Source organism: Dioscorea cayenensis, chromosome 6 (assembly GCF_009730915.1).
Source record: "Dioscorea cayenensis subsp. rotundata cultivar TDr96_F1 chromosome 6, TDr96_F1_v2_PseudoChromosome.rev07_lg8_w22 25.fasta, whole genome shotgun sequence".
Classification (NCBI taxonomy): Eukaryota; Viridiplantae; Streptophyta; class Magnoliopsida; order Dioscoreales; family Dioscoreaceae; genus Dioscorea; species Dioscorea cayenensis.
Window position 1 is genome coordinate 14,404,627 of NC_052476.1, and position 17,707 is coordinate 14,422,333.

General features: G+C 33.2%; 1 protein-coding gene across 2 annotated transcripts; it reads right to left on the minus strand.

Moving 5' to 3' along the window:
- Nucleotides 1-12,601: 12,601 nt before the first annotated feature.
- Nucleotides 12,602-15,295, minus strand: LOC120263887. Of its 2 annotated transcripts, none has more exons than XM_039271861.1 (4): nucleotides 14,977-15,295; nucleotides 14,343-14,675; nucleotides 13,455-13,562; nucleotides 12,602-13,204 (listed from the first exon to the last, which is right to left on the minus strand). In XM_039271861.1, the coding sequence occupies exons 2-4, from the start codon at nucleotides 14,592-14,594 to the stop codon at nucleotides 13,052-13,054; spliced, it is 513 nt and encodes a 170-aa protein (XP_039127795.1). In that variant the 5' UTR covers nucleotides 14,595-14,675; nucleotides 14,977-15,295; the 3' UTR covers nucleotides 12,602-13,051. The 2 variants fall into 2 exon arrangements, with proteins under 2 accessions (XP_039127795.1, XP_039127794.1); XM_039271860.1 differs by having other exon boundaries at nucleotides 14,343-14,873.
- Nucleotides 15,296-17,707: the final 2,412 nt, after the last annotated feature.

Consider the following 17,707-nt stretch of genomic DNA (forward strand, 5'->3'; position numbering starts at 1 on the left):
TGCATAATATCTTCCTTTTAGTTAAGAAGTTTGTTGAAAATCAAATCATTTGTATCATTAAAGTCGTACAATCTAATAAACGGAAGAGTTTAAAAAATTAAGCTATAACTTATCCCAAAATGACATTAAATATAGATTTAGTTGTCCTCATACTCATGAGCAGAATGGCTTAGCAGAGAGGAAAATCAAACATATTGTAGATACTAGGCTTTCTATGTTATCTCATGCTCATGTTCCTTTTAAATTTTGGACTCATGCTTTTGATAGTGCTACTCTCATTATTAATTCTTTACCCACATCATTTTTACAAAATAAATCACCATAATGTTTTTATTTAATCCAAGTCCAAGTTATGATCAATTTAAGATTTTTGGATGCGCGGCTTATCCTCTCCTACGAGCTTATAACAAACATAAATTTTCTTTTCGTACAAACACTTGTGTTAATCTTGGTTTATCTCCTAATCATTTCGGATTCCTGTGTTTTGATATTTGTAATGGTAAAATTTATGTTGCATGGTATATAAAGTTCAATGAGCATCAATTTCCTTTTACTACCCACCCTTATGATGGAATCTTTATCACATTTTACTTCCTCTAATGTTTGGTTAACTAGTGGATACTATCATCCCTCATCCTTAGGTATGGCTTCTTTCTTTAATCCCATCTTATCTCTTAATCCTAACAAACCCTATCCAAAAACCTTCTAATCCAAACACAACAACTTCCAACCATCCTCATCTTTCTTATCTACTTCCACCTTATCTTTTCAGTCTAATAACATTGTCCAATAATCTTCCAATCCAAATATCCATCCTATCCAACAAGTTTCTAATCCAAACATAACAACCTCTAGCATAAATAAATCTTCCAACATTACTTCATCTACAACTTACCACAATCAAAACACCGAACCAAATCTATCCTCATACAATACGACTAACCAATGTACTCATCACATGATCCTTCAACCTTCTACTATGAATTGACACCAAGACAATACTAGTGACTACACATCCACTTCCTATCACATCTATTAACTACTTGCAAATTGAACCCAATAATTTTTCACAAGCGAATCAAGTTGAAGAATGGAAAAAGTCATGTTTGATGAGTTTCATGCCTTGATCAACACTAATACTTGGAGTCTTGTTCTTGCCGACCTAGTATAAATATCATAGGAAATAAATGAATTTTCTAAATCAAATGAATCCTGATTGGTACTATTTCTAGATACAAAGGCAGACATGTGGTTAAAGAGTACACTTAGCAGCAAGGTGTGGAATATTATCTTAAACTATGGGTACTATTCTTGCAAATGGTGATGTTTATCGACAAATTTTTTGTGCATTGTAGTACATTACTCTTACTAAACTGGGCATCGTTTATTCAGTAAATAAATTGTGCCGATTTATGCATTGTCCTACCAATGTTGATTGGAAAGCAACTAAAATATTGTTGTGTTACTTGAAGGGTACAATACAATATGGTTTGTTCCTTGTTCAATCACCATCTCTTGATTTACATTGTTTTGTTGATAGTGACTGGGCAGGGTGTCCTGATAATCAGAGATTGACCAGTGGTTATGGTGTATTTCTTAGAAAGAAATTAGTTTATGATCTGCTAAAAAGCAACCTACAATTGCCTGGTCATCTACTAAAGTAAATACAAGTCCTTGGCTAATATAGGTGTTGAGACCATATGGTTGTCAAATTTGCTTCAAGCAATTGGTTTATCCTTAGCTAATCCAATTACATTGTGGTGCAATAATATGGAGTGATTGATCTCACTTCTAATCCGGTCTTTCATGCACGTACTAAACATATAGAAATTGATTACCATTTTGTAAGAGAAATGGTTGCAAGCAAGTAGTTTCAAGTATGGTTTCTTTTTTCCAATGATCAAGTCCTTGATATAATTACCAGGTCGTTGCCTCCACATTGGTTTCTACATATTCATTCATGGCTTCGAGTTCAACATACTTCGCCATAGGATTGTATGTGTGCGCGCACGCCAGGGGGGTTATGTTATCTTGAATAATTGCTATCAATTTTGTTATAACTGTTATCAAGTTTGATACTAGTTGATAGCTTGGACTTATCTTGCTATATTTGTAAATCATTATTTATAGCCATGTATGCCTTTAAGCAATAATCAGTTGAAGCTGCATTTTCTACAAGGATGACTCTAATATGAAGATAGTTGATAAGTGTCTAAATATACTATATTTCATTGATATATATTACTCATTTTCATGTGAATTTCATGAGTTTGATGTCCTATTATGCCTTTTTTATGTTTTATTTGTTTTAGGACATCGAAAAATCATTGATTGCGCAGACAAGAATTTTGGGTGTGTTTTGGAGGATAAATCATCTTTATTTGAAGCTCACATGTGTCCCTAAGCACTGGACTAGGAGACAGAGTTTAGAGAAGAATTAATGTAATGGTATTGTAGTGTTCCTATAGTAGCCCACACAGAGCCTATGCAGCCCACACAGAGCCCGTATATGGCGCACACAGGCCGCACACCTCATCCAGAAACCTGTGCAGTTCTGTGTGACCGCACAATGCCTATGCAGCTTAGGTAGAACCCCCTGGGGCCTCTATACAGCCACACAATCCCCGCATGAGTGTGAATTATATCAACTCAGATCTTTTGAGATGGATTAAGATGCCCATACGAATCTTATGTGGCGACATGCCTACCGGCACACCTAGGCAACTATTTAAGCTGAGTTTAGATTTTTACAAGGGAGCTTGGTCAGCACACATCTCCAAGTACTCCTAGAGCACAAATCCATTGGAGAAGACTAATTCAAGGGAGAATCGAGGAGAGACAAAGTGTGAAACTTAAGGAGAACATCAAGGAGATTGATGGCGCGAATCTGGTGAGAGGTCTCATCACCATAATTAGGAGTTTGCAATGAACCTTTTCATTGATTACTTGTATCTCTTACTTACTTTTGCTTTGATGTTGAACTAAACTCCCAAGGGCCACCAGGCTCTGGTGAACCTTGGGAGAAGACTTGTATGGATGATGCTTTAGTTTCTTTTTTGATTGTTGGGTTGTTTCTCTCTCTCTGTTTTCAATCTATTATTTCATGGTTCAATCTACAATGGATGGATTTTGTAGGTTTTGATTCATTAATGTTACTTGTAGACCATGATGATTGCAAGTAGTAGGTCACACAATCGTTGAAGGGGGATTCATTGTATCAGCATGCAAGAGGCCCCGAGTGCAGGTAGCTCCCCATGGGCATTAGGGTTATCCTTAGCCTAGAGTGCATTAAGGCTACTTAGCCAAGACTCCTTGTACCCAATGACATTGTAGGGGCATCTTCCGGATAGAGGAAACTGTATGGGATTAGGGCTATTTGTGGAGGTTCCTAGGTAGGTTGACCCTTAGTGTCTAGTGGACCAACACCTAAGCAAACATTATATTTTATTTCTCAAATTCATCCATGCTTGTTCATCTCCTGAGGAGACCCTTGCTAGAGGCTTTTCCTTCCCACTGGCATTTGTTATCTTTATTTTGTGTGCAGTGTGCTTAGTTCATTTTCTTACTTTGCAATCAACAATCATCTCCATCTAGTAGATTAGATAGTGTACTCAAAGAGGAAGTAATAGTAGCTCTTGGGACTCTAGGGAATACGAACCTCTCACTTATGAGCGAGGGGATTTATTACTTGATAACATTGCGGCTCAGGGCAGCGGTGTGCTGTTTTACATAGCGACAAGTGCCGTTGCATAATCAATAGTGGATTTTTAAGAGGAGCACATGAGAAGAAACCTAAGTATTGCAATTAGGTTTGAGAAGGAGATATGAGGACGTGGGTCCCATTTTAAAAGGTTTTTCATATGTCTTGATGTATGTAGCACTGAACTCTTGGTTGGACATATGCCATTTTAGGCTTGGATAGTTTTTATATAAATTGTAAGTTTAAAGAGGTTATGGTGGCTACAAACACCATATATGGAGCTAACAAGTTGTTTCTATTAGCATTTGGAGTGGTAGAATAAAAAAAAAATTATGAATCTTGATGCGGACCTGATTGATGAGCTAGCTTGTGCCTACCTGGACAAGTGGGATGCGATGACCTAGGCGGGGTCATTTTCATAATTTTCCTAAAGAGGTAATTTTGGTGATCAGAGGACCCCATTAGATGGAAAACATGTCAACAAGCAAAAAGTCACAGTTTGCTGCGCCAAACTCGTGAGTCACACCCTTTTTCGGCCAAATTCCATCATCTGGGCCTCAAAAACAACAATTTTGCCATTTATGGAAAGATTTCCTCTATCAATTTTGCTATGTTTGGTTTTTAATTTTTATTCTATGGTGTCAATCGCGAATTTTCTATTTTTGGAAAATTTTCGATTTATTTCTCCTTTAGTGTTGCTTGTTGGTCTATTTATTTGTAAGCCTTCGGGCTATGAAGACAGCTTGAATTTGAAATAAAATTGATATGTTTTTCCTCTAAATTCCTGGGTATTCTTAGATTAAATAGGATTTAGGTTTCCATTTCGTTGTTGACTTGGGTATTCATAGACTAAACAAATCCTCAACTATATCCCGCTGCGTCAAATCTTAAACCTGACTTTTAAGTCACCTTTATGGAGTAATTGGAATGCCAAATGGGCTAGTTTTGGTTTCCGATTGGCAGAATAGGCTTATAGTGGATAAGAAGTTTAAGAAGAAGTATCCTAGAGAATTGTTAGAAAGGATAATGCTTATAGTGGATAAGTCTTTCTAATATAGAAATTATCATGGTACTATGGAACAATTAAATATAGTTGGATTCATGTAATTAAATCATTGCCTTAGAGAACAAGTTAGAGTTTTAGAGTAGATCTCAGTTTAGCACAATTGCTAAATGCTCATACATCACCAACAATGTATTAGAATGCTTTAATTCATTGGTTATAGCTCCAAACTATACACCAATATCAGATTTACTTAACATTGTTAGACATAAAACAATGGTGATCATGGATAGGAGATTTATAGTTGCTAAGTGTAAAGACACAATTATCCCATATGTTGTGAAAATTATTGATATAGCATTAAGATTTCTTACTAGGGATCTAGGTGTAAGGTTCAATTAGATGAGAGAAAATATACCTACAAAAAGTGGCAGGTTACAAGTCATACACAACATTCATGGTTTGACATTTTTTTTGTAGCAGCCACAATCAAAAGAGTCAAATTGAAGAATATGTTATCCCTTATTTTATAATAAACAAGTAAATAACTACTTATGATATCGAAGGTAGCCCTCTCCTAGGCATGAGCCAGCGGGTGTCCAATAGTAATGGTTGTATCTTGTAACCTCCTATGTATCCCTAGAAGACCCGTCAGTAGACACAAAATAAAAAGGTAAAAGGGACATTAATGTAAGAAGTCATGGTGGCTCATTTGGTCATAATACAAAAACCTGCAAAGAGTCACTAAAGGATATATACACTACTTCATTATCTACTCCATCCTTAACCATCAAAAGGGAAGGCAAATACCCATAATAAAATTCTTATAATAGGATTTATAATTCTTCTTTTAGTATCTAGTCATATGTATTATAATGCCTTTCTTATTTCATCTTGTAATAGGACTTCCACTAGGAAAGGAAGAAATTTAAATGGACTGTACTAAATTTTTGTGCTACCTGGACCAAAAGAACAAAAGGTAGACATAGGAAGATCAAGATATAGGGCATAGGTTCTAGGGATGTTGTATCTGAAACACATTGATGCTTCACACATTATAAAGGGTTAATTATTTTTCCTTAATTTTCTTCTTCAAATCAAACTCGAATTATGTTCAGGTTGGAGTAATAACAAGTTAATGTTTTTGGAGATGCTAGAGTTGAATTACTAAATCATATTGTTGACAAAAACTTTTTGTTGTTATACTGTTTTATGGTAATAGGAGGACAAACCTAGGTTGTGGAAAGACACAAATAACTATGGTGGTAGTTAAATAATATGTATTACTTTACGGACAGTATCAGTTTTGGCATGCATTATTTCATGGTGGTTGGCAATATTAAATGACACCTATCATTTTACTGTGGTTATTTCTCAACAAAATTGAGTTTTTTTAATTTCAAATTTAAGTTTTATTTTTGATTTGTCTGTAGTTTATAAATTTTTTTTATTGCAACATATTAGAATTGTGTTGGTTATTCTCGTAAAAATGTTCTTCACAAGGTCTTACATATAAACTTAACTTTCTAAGTGTGCCATGTATTAGTATGCATAAATAATCATGGTTGCATTGTAATGGTAGTTGTAACTAAAAAAATTATTGGTACTTACTGTTTACACAGAGGTATACACACAAATATACATTTTTCTAAGAGTATACATATAATTTTTTCAAAAGTATACTCATGCAATCATGAAATATGGGTGTCACATTACAAACCTTGTACCTTTATGTACCACCATAATATCATAATTATTTAGATACATTTTTGGAGGTTATGTAAGCACACATTAATAGAAATCTTTCATTATTAAAATGATATATGCAATTATAAATTTCACATGGGTCAAGCAAAATAATCAAATTTGATACTATGTATATTCATGAAAAAACCCTACAAAATTTTTCATGTGTTGTAGCAATGAAATTATATAAAGAATTAATGATTGTTTTATTAAAATTATAATATCGTTTGAATTTCATGATGGAGATTTAATAAGTGTTTCTTTGCATTAGTTTTGCAAACTTTGAATAATAATAAAAAATGCATGCTATTATTTTCACCTTAAGAAAATATAGTTATGCTTTATTGAAATTAATAAAAGAACTAGATACACATCCAATAAAAAATTATCTTAATCTAATTGAAAAATATAACTATGTGCCTTAGAATGAGAGGAACTTATTTATGTTATTAAGATGGTAGTTCTATTTACCGTATAATATGTAGGTAACTTCCTCTTGACCACTCACTTTGTAAAATAAAATGCAATCATTGTACCTTTACTAAATTTTTTACTTCAATAAAATATTTAATACAATTAGTTATTTGTTTATTCATTGTTAGAACTCAATGAAAGATGTTGATGTTAGTTAATTCATAAAATTATTAGTTTAATTTTAATTCAATTGAAATTATGTTAAAGGGTTAAAGAAATTCTGCCATTATGCATAATAATGAAAATATTTGTACAATGCATGGCCAAAGTAAACATAATTATGTAATTTAGAGACCAAAGTAAAAATTTTTTTGGGTTCAAAAACCAAAATTTTCTACTATAGTTTATTTACAACGTGCAAACTTTCATCTTACAATAATTATAAAAATCATTATATTCAATTGCCTAACTATATATGCAAAAAAAGAAAGTCTAAAAAGAGAAAGAACATAGAGCATTATAATGTTGTACTAATAGTTGTAAAATGCAAAATTAATAAACATAACAATTACAAGATGTTTAGAAACTTTTGGGATCCAAGCATTTAATTTTTGTGATATAGAATTTTTTCATTGAAAATAAATGCTTTAATTAATCATGCGAGTATAGGAGATTAACTATAACATTTGAGACTTTGAACGATTTAAAGCTATATGTTTTCAAAAACTTGGAAACGAAATATAACATAGTAGGGCATTTTATTTATAAAATCCAAAACCAACTTGTGATGTTTAGCTCAAAGCTAATTTACTTGATTTTAAGTAAAAACATGATATCATTTACCTAATTTGTTAGTATATTTTAAAGCACAAGTTTAAACTACCTAAATGTTAAAATGATTATTTCAATGAATATTTATTAAATCAAGATTGGTGTCAATAAAGTTTTGGCATCAAAATTTTATAACAATCTGTGAATGAAATTGGTGTTATTTGTAAAAATTATGAAATGCAATGAAAAAGAAAATTAGATGCAATTTAGAGTTTGTTTTTATGCCCATCTTGGATCTCCATTTTCCACCATTCGTATTTGGGATCCAACGACTGGTATTGTCTCCTTTGATTATTTGGACATCCCTATGCTTTCATTCATAAATTTATCATTGTCACTTGCCATATAAAGTGGTTGATATGCTTTATTGCCTAGTTGTAATCATTAATATGTGCATGTAGACCATTTTAAAATAAAATGATTTTAAAATGAATTTCTTTTATAACTTTTCTCAAAATTAATATAGCTTTCTAGATATGCCAATAGGTAGGAGTCAATGTATGTTTAATTAGTTGTTTACCCAAAACTAGGAAAGTGCAAGTTTTTACACTTTACTTCTTCTACTCAATTTATATTTTCAATGAAATCACAAAAACGTATTTTTTTTTTATTTTTTCATACTTTTTCTTGGTGGAAAGTTTCTTGAAATAATTAGTAAATGAGTCAAAATGGGGAAAAAAAATCTGAAAGCATTTTAAAAAAATATAATTATTTATTATTTCTAAGTTTAGCATATATAACAGAATTCTTGCGAGTGGTGATGATGGTTGTAGGCTCGTATCATTGAAAGACTACAACACCATTCCCAGCCACAAGTGGACGGGTTGTCAAGTAATATACATCTCGTGTATGAGCACGAGAGGGTCATATTTTCTGGGATTCAAAAGTCCTATTACATCCTCTTTGACAACACTATATAGTGTACCAAACAGAGATGATCGTTTAATTGCAAGGAACAAAGAAACAAATATAAAAGACCCCATACGAACTAAAAAATGTGTAAACACAAAGGATAAGGAAGGCTTTGGGTAAGGATCCCTTCGAGAGAATAGCAAATTAAAGATGAATTGGGAACAAGGTATGATGTTGGCTAGCCTTTGGTCCATGAGACTCTAAACTCAACAACCCCGGAAACTCCGGTGATAGACTTAATCCCACACAGGTTTTGCCCTTCTGATAACCCTACGATATCTTTGGGTACAAGAAGTCTCAATCTTGGGCGTGAAGATACACTGGATCCTTTTCCAATCTATGTATGATCTAATACATGCATGCATCCCACCATACACACATCATTCAAAATAAAATCTATAGTATCCATATCCACTATAGATTGAACATGAAGAACAATAGATTAAAACTAAAGAAATTTCAAGCCAACAATCAATCTAAAATCAAGTAATCATTCATACAAGCTATTCTCCCAATGTTAACCAGAGCTCGGTGGCCTTTGGAGTTTAGTTTGAAATCAAATAGGAAGAGAATACAATATACAAGCTAAAGGCAATGAAGGTGCATAGTAATCTCCCTATTTGTCGACTAATTGTGGTGATGAGAACTCTCCGGATTTGCAATGTTGAGATCTTAGATGTTCCCTTTTTGTTCCACTTTCTTCTCCTTTCATTCCTCGGTTGAATCAACCTCCTGCAATGAGTTTTGGCGTTTGGAGTGTGTGGAGTCACATGACAGCTAAGATTCTTTTCGAAAAACTCTAAGTTCACCTTTTATACTTTCCCAGGTGTACTAGTAGGTGTGCGACCACACGATGCCCACATAGGTTTTGAATTGGGGCTTAAAATCACGAATTGGGTGCTCTCCGAAGGTGTGTGTGCTGTGCAACCACATAAGGGCCGCACAACCCTTTGTTAGGCCGTGCGAGCACCGTGCTGCCACACGAGGGCTGCATAGCCCCAGCTAGGGATGTCAATAGGCCCTGGCCCCGACGCGGAACCTGATTCCACGCCCCATCGGTGCTGGGGTTGAGGAATTTCTTGGGGGTCGGGGCCGAAAAATTATTCCCCGTCGGGGTCATGGTTGGGGCAAGGGAATACCCTCACCGCCCCGATCCGACCCTGAAATATTAATTATTTAATTTAAATATTATATATATGTGTTATATTTTATGTTATAAATATCTTAATAAAAATTGAACAAAAGCCTATATATTGTATATGTTGGCATTTTGTGTTTGGTCTTTAACATGCCAACTACTCATATTTGTAAATATATTTCTCAATTATTAAAATTTTTATGGTATTTTATGCAAATATTTTATAAATTTTATTTTAAATAATAATATTTTAATTTATTAATTAGGGTTGGGGATTCCCTTGAACCTGAAAAATCCCCACGCTGATGGGGAAAAAAGTTCATCGTATTCGCGTTCGGGGCCGGGGTTGGTGATGGGATTATAAATTCGTGGCCAGGGTGGGGGAATGTATCCCCCGGTAAATCCCCGCCTTGTTGACCTCCCTACCCAAAAGCTATTTTGTGTGGCCTCCGTACGGCTGCACAGAGGCTGCACTAGCCCCAGCTTGGGTTGTGCGGCTTGTATGACAATGGTTTGGGGCCATTTGGGTAAGGCGGGTGCTTCGATTCTTCTCCTTTTTTTCTCCCATTGGTTGGGAGCTCGAATGAGCTTCTAATATACATGATTTGCCTTCCAAAACACTTCAAAAGTATTTCCACGAGCTCAAAATGGTCTTCCGTTTTCTTGAAACAAAATGAACGCAAAAAAGTGCGTAAATGGACATCGGTGTTACAAAAAATACATGAAAATGTACAAGATATGTTAATGAAAATATAATATATTTAGACGCTTATCAGGTGAGAAGAATACCAAAAACTAATTTGCAAGATTATTTTTAAATTTTATTTTTTCACTTAGATTTGTTTTCTAAGTTCATGACAAAAACAAGCTCATAAGTATTTAGTTTTTTAAAATTTAATTTGAGTGAAAACAGTTAAAGTTTGTGATAACTTTAAGTTTGAGTAGAATTATATAATATAAGTCTTAGTAGAACCTGATTTATGTATTTTTTGGCTCTATATAAAGCACAATATATGCAAACTTGGTCTGTGACAAGTTAGGCCAAGCATGTATGTTTATTGTAGAGATGTGGCGTGTTCACAATTAACCCATCAATATGTGGGAAGTTGTCTCATGGAGTTTTCCTTTTATCAATATATTAGTTGATGATTAATAAAATATTAGTTGCCTTCTCACCTTTTTCCCCCTCTAACATTTTTATGTATTAAGTTGTGGTGCATCAGAATTGTTTATACCCTTATTCTACAAGGTATTTGGATAGAAATCTTGGATTTGCTTGAAATATGATGATAAAGAGCACAAACAATATCATGCATGATTTATTTTATTTTATTTTTATTTTTGTGAATCTCTAAATATGGGAGGTAGTGCTAGAACAAGAGTTTTAAGGAAAACTTATTTTCTTAGTCTTGAATTTTGCTTTATTTCTTTACTGAATATGTCATTCAAGGCTTTCTCCATCTCTAAGGTTGGCCTTATTAAGTCACTTATTGCCACATCATGTCCTCATTACTTAATTTGGGTTTGTTGGTCCATTATGATTCCATGATATTGAGGTTGTTATTATTATGATGGTTCACATTTAAATGGTTGAGGTTTTCTTTTAAAGATTTATTTTCTCAAGGTGCATGATAACATCAAGTGGAAGGCATTCCATGATTACTTGAGGGATTTTGAGAGCATGGATCGGGTAGATATTTTGAAAAATTAGCTTTGGGAAATCTTTCATATTCATCAAAGGCATGTTTTGTAGGAGTATCAAGAAAAGGAAATTTCTCAAGAAAGAGGGCCCTCTTTTGAATCTTATCTTGAATTAATTAGTGGTGGATATTTTAAGTAGGATGTTTAGGGTCAATATGGGCAATAAGAATGTGAATGTTTCTAGGGGTTGGGAGGTGTTGTGTTTGTATTATGTTGACAATATGATCTTTTTTTGAAGTATCAAACTAGGAAATGATAATTGCTCCAAAGGTGGTACTAATTAGCTTTGAGGCTATAATAAGATTGCTTGCCAATCACTACAAGAAAAAAGGCCAATACCGATGGAATATTTTGTCGGTAATAGAAGACATTCCGTCGGTAGATATCATTACCAACGGAAACTTGGTCGAAAATAATCAGTTACTAAATCTCATGTCGGTAATGCTCTTTCGTAGGTAATAATAACTTCTATCGGTACAAATTAATAATTACCAACGGAACTATGTGTTGGTAATGATTACATTTTTGTCAGTAATAATTATTTAAATATAAAACTTTAATTCATTTTGTCGGTGTTCTTCGTCGTTAATGGAATGTTTTTGTCGGTAAAAAATATTTTTTCCGTTGGTGAAACATATTAAGCTATGATAATTCCGTCGGTAAAAGGCAAATTTCTATCGGTAAAAGGTATTGATTTTCGTCACTAAAAATAATTTGATAATGAAAAATATGTCAGTGAAGAAAGCTTTCCGTCGGTAGAAAGTTTTTTTTTGTTGGTAAAAAAGTATTAATTTAATAGTATTCATCGGTAAAAATTATGGTTCCGTCGGAGCAAATATTCTTATTCGTCGGTGAAGCATAATATCATTACTATAATTTGCGTCGGTATTGTATTTTTGTTAGTAATAAATATTAAAATTTTGGAATTCTGTAGGTAAATGTATTTTATATTCACCAAAAATTAATTACTCCGTCGGTAATAATTGCGATTCCATCGGTAAATAATATACTTTTCCGTTGGGAATACTATTATTTAATTCATTATATATACATATTTTACACATTAAAACTGTATTATGCATAATATGAACATAATATCATATCCATTTAACAATCCTACAAACCATCATACAATCACTTGTTCATCACAAGACAATAAAACATAAATTCATAATACAATCCAACAACTCATGTAAAGTATATGAAGTTATAAAGTTGCAAGCAATCATCAGAAATATTAAAATAGTTTTAAAAGTACTCCAACAAAACAAATGTCAACAACACCATTTTAAAGTTCATCTCAGTCTACTTATGCATCTTCTCCACCATCTCTGGTAGTGCCATCCCTTGAATTAATTCCCGATTGGCTTGTTTGAGAGAATAATGTTGGATTACCGCGTTCCACCAACTCCAAGATTTTATCCAATTTACTTTGTAACCGTACTTGACCTTGTTGAATCTCAAGAACTGTATTTTCTAAATTCTCAACTTTCTCTGCAAGTTGCTGGGTTTGCAACATGGATTCATTTGTTGCAAAAGGTTAATAGGTTGAAGGTCCACAAGCTGAATCAGATGTGGAAGGACATGTAGATGCCGCACTAAACAACTATCTTGAGTCTACCCTACTCCCAAAGCCATATACACTTGTGCGTGTAGCCTTCATTCCCCCAATTACATCATACAATGACTGACCATTGAAACTTGGATGGACAGAGATATCATCACCATATTTGTTGACCAATGCAGCATTATACTTTTCCTATAACACATTTAAAAGTAAATATTAACATTTATAAGTTATACAATAAAAATGAATGATAAAAAGGAAAGCTCATTAACTTTTATGGCTTCATGCAAATAACATCTAATACACTTGAACAATGGTAACTAAAAATTAACATTATAAACAAGAAAATATATATATAAAACAAACATTTTCATCACACTTGTGAATCAAAATTTTAAAAATAATAATTAAAAGCATGAGACATGACTCAACATTTACTTACATTGAAAACTCTTGACTTGTTGTCTATAAATTCACCTTCTCCACCTTTGAGTTTGTGTGTAGCCTGAAAAATTTCTGAATATCCTACCTCCCTACCTTGCTTCTTAGCCTGTATTTTAATTTAAAGTGTATAAAGATATAAATAAAATAAATACATTGTTCATTATAGTACTAATAATTTAACAAAAGTGACACAAAGCACTTCATTTCAAAATGACAAAAAAATAGCAACATTATAATACTAGTGCTATAATGATGTAATTAAGGGATTATTAGTGCATTAAGGCTAATGAGACTACCTTGTACATGGTAAGTTGAGCGAAAGCTAACACTTCAAGTATAACCCTTTAAGTAGGAACCCATCTTTAGAAGGATCATAGAGTGCTATTAACATATCACATGATATTTATAAAATATAAATACATACCATGTACATATCACATCATATTTATAAAATATAAATACATACCTTGTTCATAATGAATAGTTAATTAAGGGATTATTAGTGCATTAAGGCTAATGAGACTACCTTGTACATGGTAAGTTGAGCGAAAGCTAACCCTTGCAAGTATAACACTTTAACTAAAAACCTATCTTTAGAAGGATCATAGGGTACTATTAACATATCACGTGATATTTATAAAATATAAATACATACCATGTACATATCACTTCATATTTATAAAATATAAATACATACCTTGCTCATAATGATATAGTTAATTAAGGGATTATTAGTGCATTAAGGCTAATGAGACTACCATGTACATGGTAAGTTGAGAGAAAGCTAACCCTTGAAGTATAACCCTTTAAGTAGGAATCCATCTTTAGAAGGATCATAGGGTACTAATAACATATCACATGATATTTATAAAATATAAATACATACCAACTTGATGCCATGAACAACGAAGGGTCGTGAACCGCCCGTGTGCTTTGTAATACTTCCTTTTTTCTCTGTTAAGCGGTTTGCCTTTGCTTTTCCTAATTTAGATTGCCATGCATCTATTCCCCATTCATTATCGATGAGGAGGGCATCCCACACATCCTTTTTGATCCACTTCCTTTCCATTCCTTTGCATTCTTTAATGCTAGTAGCACCAACTTCTTTCATTGCCTTCATCCTCTCATCCGACAGCATGTCCCTTAATCATGTTTTGCCAGTCTTATCAAATACACTTTTGATTTTACAGTTATGTTCAAGGTTCCATTTACAATACTCCTGAAAAGAATATTGTTAAAAAAATTCTTAATTTAAATAAATAACAAAACAATCATATAATAAAATTTATACTAAAATGTCTTCCACATCATTTCCTTCACATCACTAGGAACTTTTCTCCATGTCGGCCAAGGACCTTTGAAATGTTTTTTTTATAATGCAAGTAACTGTCGTTCTGACCCCTTCTCAACAAAAACACTAACACATAATGCATCATATAAGTATATTATATTCTAAACAAAACAAAAACAATTACAAATAGAAATATTATAAAGACATGTTAGATATGATAGAAGATTACTCTGCATTTATTGGTGTCAAATGCAGTTTGTCATTCGGATTTAGAGGGTAGGGTAGTCCCACGCTAGGCCCTCTACTACTTGATTTAGTAGACCCATCATTTTCACCCATCAAAAGTCCACCACAAACAGAGTTAGAAGGGGTAGGGCTATCATCAGAAACAATAGGAAAATTTATCTGCACCTCAGGAGTTGAAGTAGGTGCCTCATTGGATGATTGATTAATGGGAGCCAATGCTGCTGATGCCCTAGTAGACCTTTGCGGCATTGCATGATGCAATGAAGAATGCCCTCTACCTCTACCTTTACCTCTACCTTGTTCCTTCATGTTTCTCATGATACCAAATTTAGAACCCTACATGTGTTCAAATAAAAATTAAAAAAACATAGACATATAAACAACAAAAATAAGAATGCAAAATATATTTGAAAGTTAGATATGAAAAAATGAACAAATTTGAATGCAAATATTAAAAGCATAATTTTTAGTTTCACAAAACTCATAAAAGAAGCAAAATATGAAAATAGAAACACAATACATAGTAAGCAAAATATTCAGAAATACAATATTGTCCTCTAATTAATGAGCAAAGTATTAATAGTATGACTAATCATCATTAGAGGATGCAAACTCATTGTCTTCATGTTGTAATTCATCTTTAGTGCCATTATCATCATTATTGTCATCACTATATTCATCTTCCCCTTCAAACCCATCATCTCCATCTTCTTGACCATCTTCACCATCATCGACCATTATTGATGGATTCACCTCCTCAAATTCACCATCAACAAGAATTGCAGGGTCATCGAGTTCTTCTGAATGAGTAACATGTCTTGGAAAAGATACTTCAGTTTCTTGATATACCCCTCTATTAAGATCATTCTCATTTTCTCTATCAGTTTCAATAGGACAAAGATTAAAAGTACTCTGGCCTTTGTTTTAAATACTGCCCATCAATCTCGTCTTTCTTTTAAAGTTCAAGGATAACTACTATAATAAACCTATGTAGCTTGTGCAGCCAAAATGAATGCCTCACCACTTCGAAGAAGTGAAGTGTATTTAATTTCAATAAGGCCATGAGTGGGGTGTACTCTTACTCCTTTGTCTGTATCAAACCATTGACATTTGAAAAGTACAACCCTATTTCCAGCACCAAAATATTTCAACTCAATGAAATCTATCAAAATGCCATAAAAGTCATGGGCATAGTCATTGTAGCAACTCCTTTTCACAAGTACCCCACTATTCATTGTTTTTTTTGTTTCCCCATATTCCTTTGTATGGAACTTGAAACCATTTACAAAGTATCCTTTGTAACATTGTACTCTACGAGCTGGGCCATAGGAAATCTTAATAAGACGATCATCAATTTCATCTCTATGAATATGAACCTATAATAGCGCAATGTAAACATTAGTGCATAATCATTAAGATATAAAATATATTATCTTTATTAAATTCACAAAGTGCACTTACATAATTTTTGAACCATTGTGCAAATCTTGTATTTCGCACTTTCTCTAGTTCATCTTCTCTTATAAAAGGAGAATCTCCTTTAACCATTTCATCAAAGATGCTATCATTATGAAAGGATTAATGTTAGCTTAATTATAAAATAAACCATAGGAATAACACTTACACATAAAGCTTACTCAATGTAGGGGGTGACCTCCATGTAATTAATTAGAACATATAATTTTGCAGCATGGTACTCATTATCTTTTAGATATCGAAATAATGGCTTGGCACCGAGAAATCGTCCAGGATGTATGAAAATTGATAGACGCCCATTGGTTCCATATCACCACCATCATCATTACGTGGAACGCGATTCAAGTTTGTTTCCACATTGGGTTCAAAATATAATGAGCAAAAAAAATGAAATTTCTTCAATAACATATGCCTCACAAATGGATCGCTCAACACATGCCAAAATTTTTCACCTTTTTCTTGATATGATGCAAAAATCTGAAAATTATATATAATAAAACCACTTTAGCATTGATAGGAGCCATATATTAAATGCATGCCAACTACATGCTATATCCTCAAGATAGAAGAATATATTACCTCTCAAATGGATACATCCAGCGATATTGTACAGGCCTACCCACCTTAGCCTCATATGGTAGATGTATTGGTAAATGTTCCATGCTATCAAAAAACCCCGGAGGAAAGATTTTTTCCATCTTGAAAATTGTTTCAATGATATTTCCTTCCAATAATATCATATGATCGATACTAATTTTAGTTGAACAAATATCTCTAAAGAAATGAGATAGTTCAGTAATCACATCCCAAATTGAATTGGGCAAAAGACCTCGAAATGCGATCGGAAGCAATCGTTGTATGAATACATGACAATCATGACTTTTCGTCCCATATAATTGGCATTGGGCCTCATTTACATAATGTGCTATGTTTGTGCAAAACCATCAAGAAGTCTCAACTGTTTCACCCATGCACAGACGCATTTCTTTTGCTCTTTACTCAAGCAATAAGATACCTTAGGTTTGGAACCCTTTCAGTATTGACATTGTTGCCATATGTAATGTTAGGAAGAGAATTAATTCTCATCAATATTTCTTCACTTGAAAATTGAGGAATCGAAGAATCATGCTCCACTCTATTACTGATCTTATCTCTTTGCTTGCTGAACAGATGATCTGAAGGTAAGAATCGATGATGACAGTAAAAAAAAAATGGCTTCCTACCATGACTTAATATAA

Bases quoted from the DNA above. Each gene is read 5' to 3' on its own strand.
- LOC120263887 (XM_039271861.1), bottom strand. From the start codon at position 14,594: ATGCTGTCGGATGAGAGGATGAAGGCAATGAAAGAAGTTGGTGCTACT. The intron at 13,563-14,342 runs GTATGTATTTAT...ATTAAAATACAG, and splicing joins TTGTTCATGGCATCAAGTTG to GCTAAGAAGCAAGGTAGGGA. The intron at 13,205-13,454 runs GTAAGTAAATGT...AATGTGTTATAG, and splicing joins ACAAGTCAAGAGTTTTCAAT to GAAAAGTATAATGCTGCATT.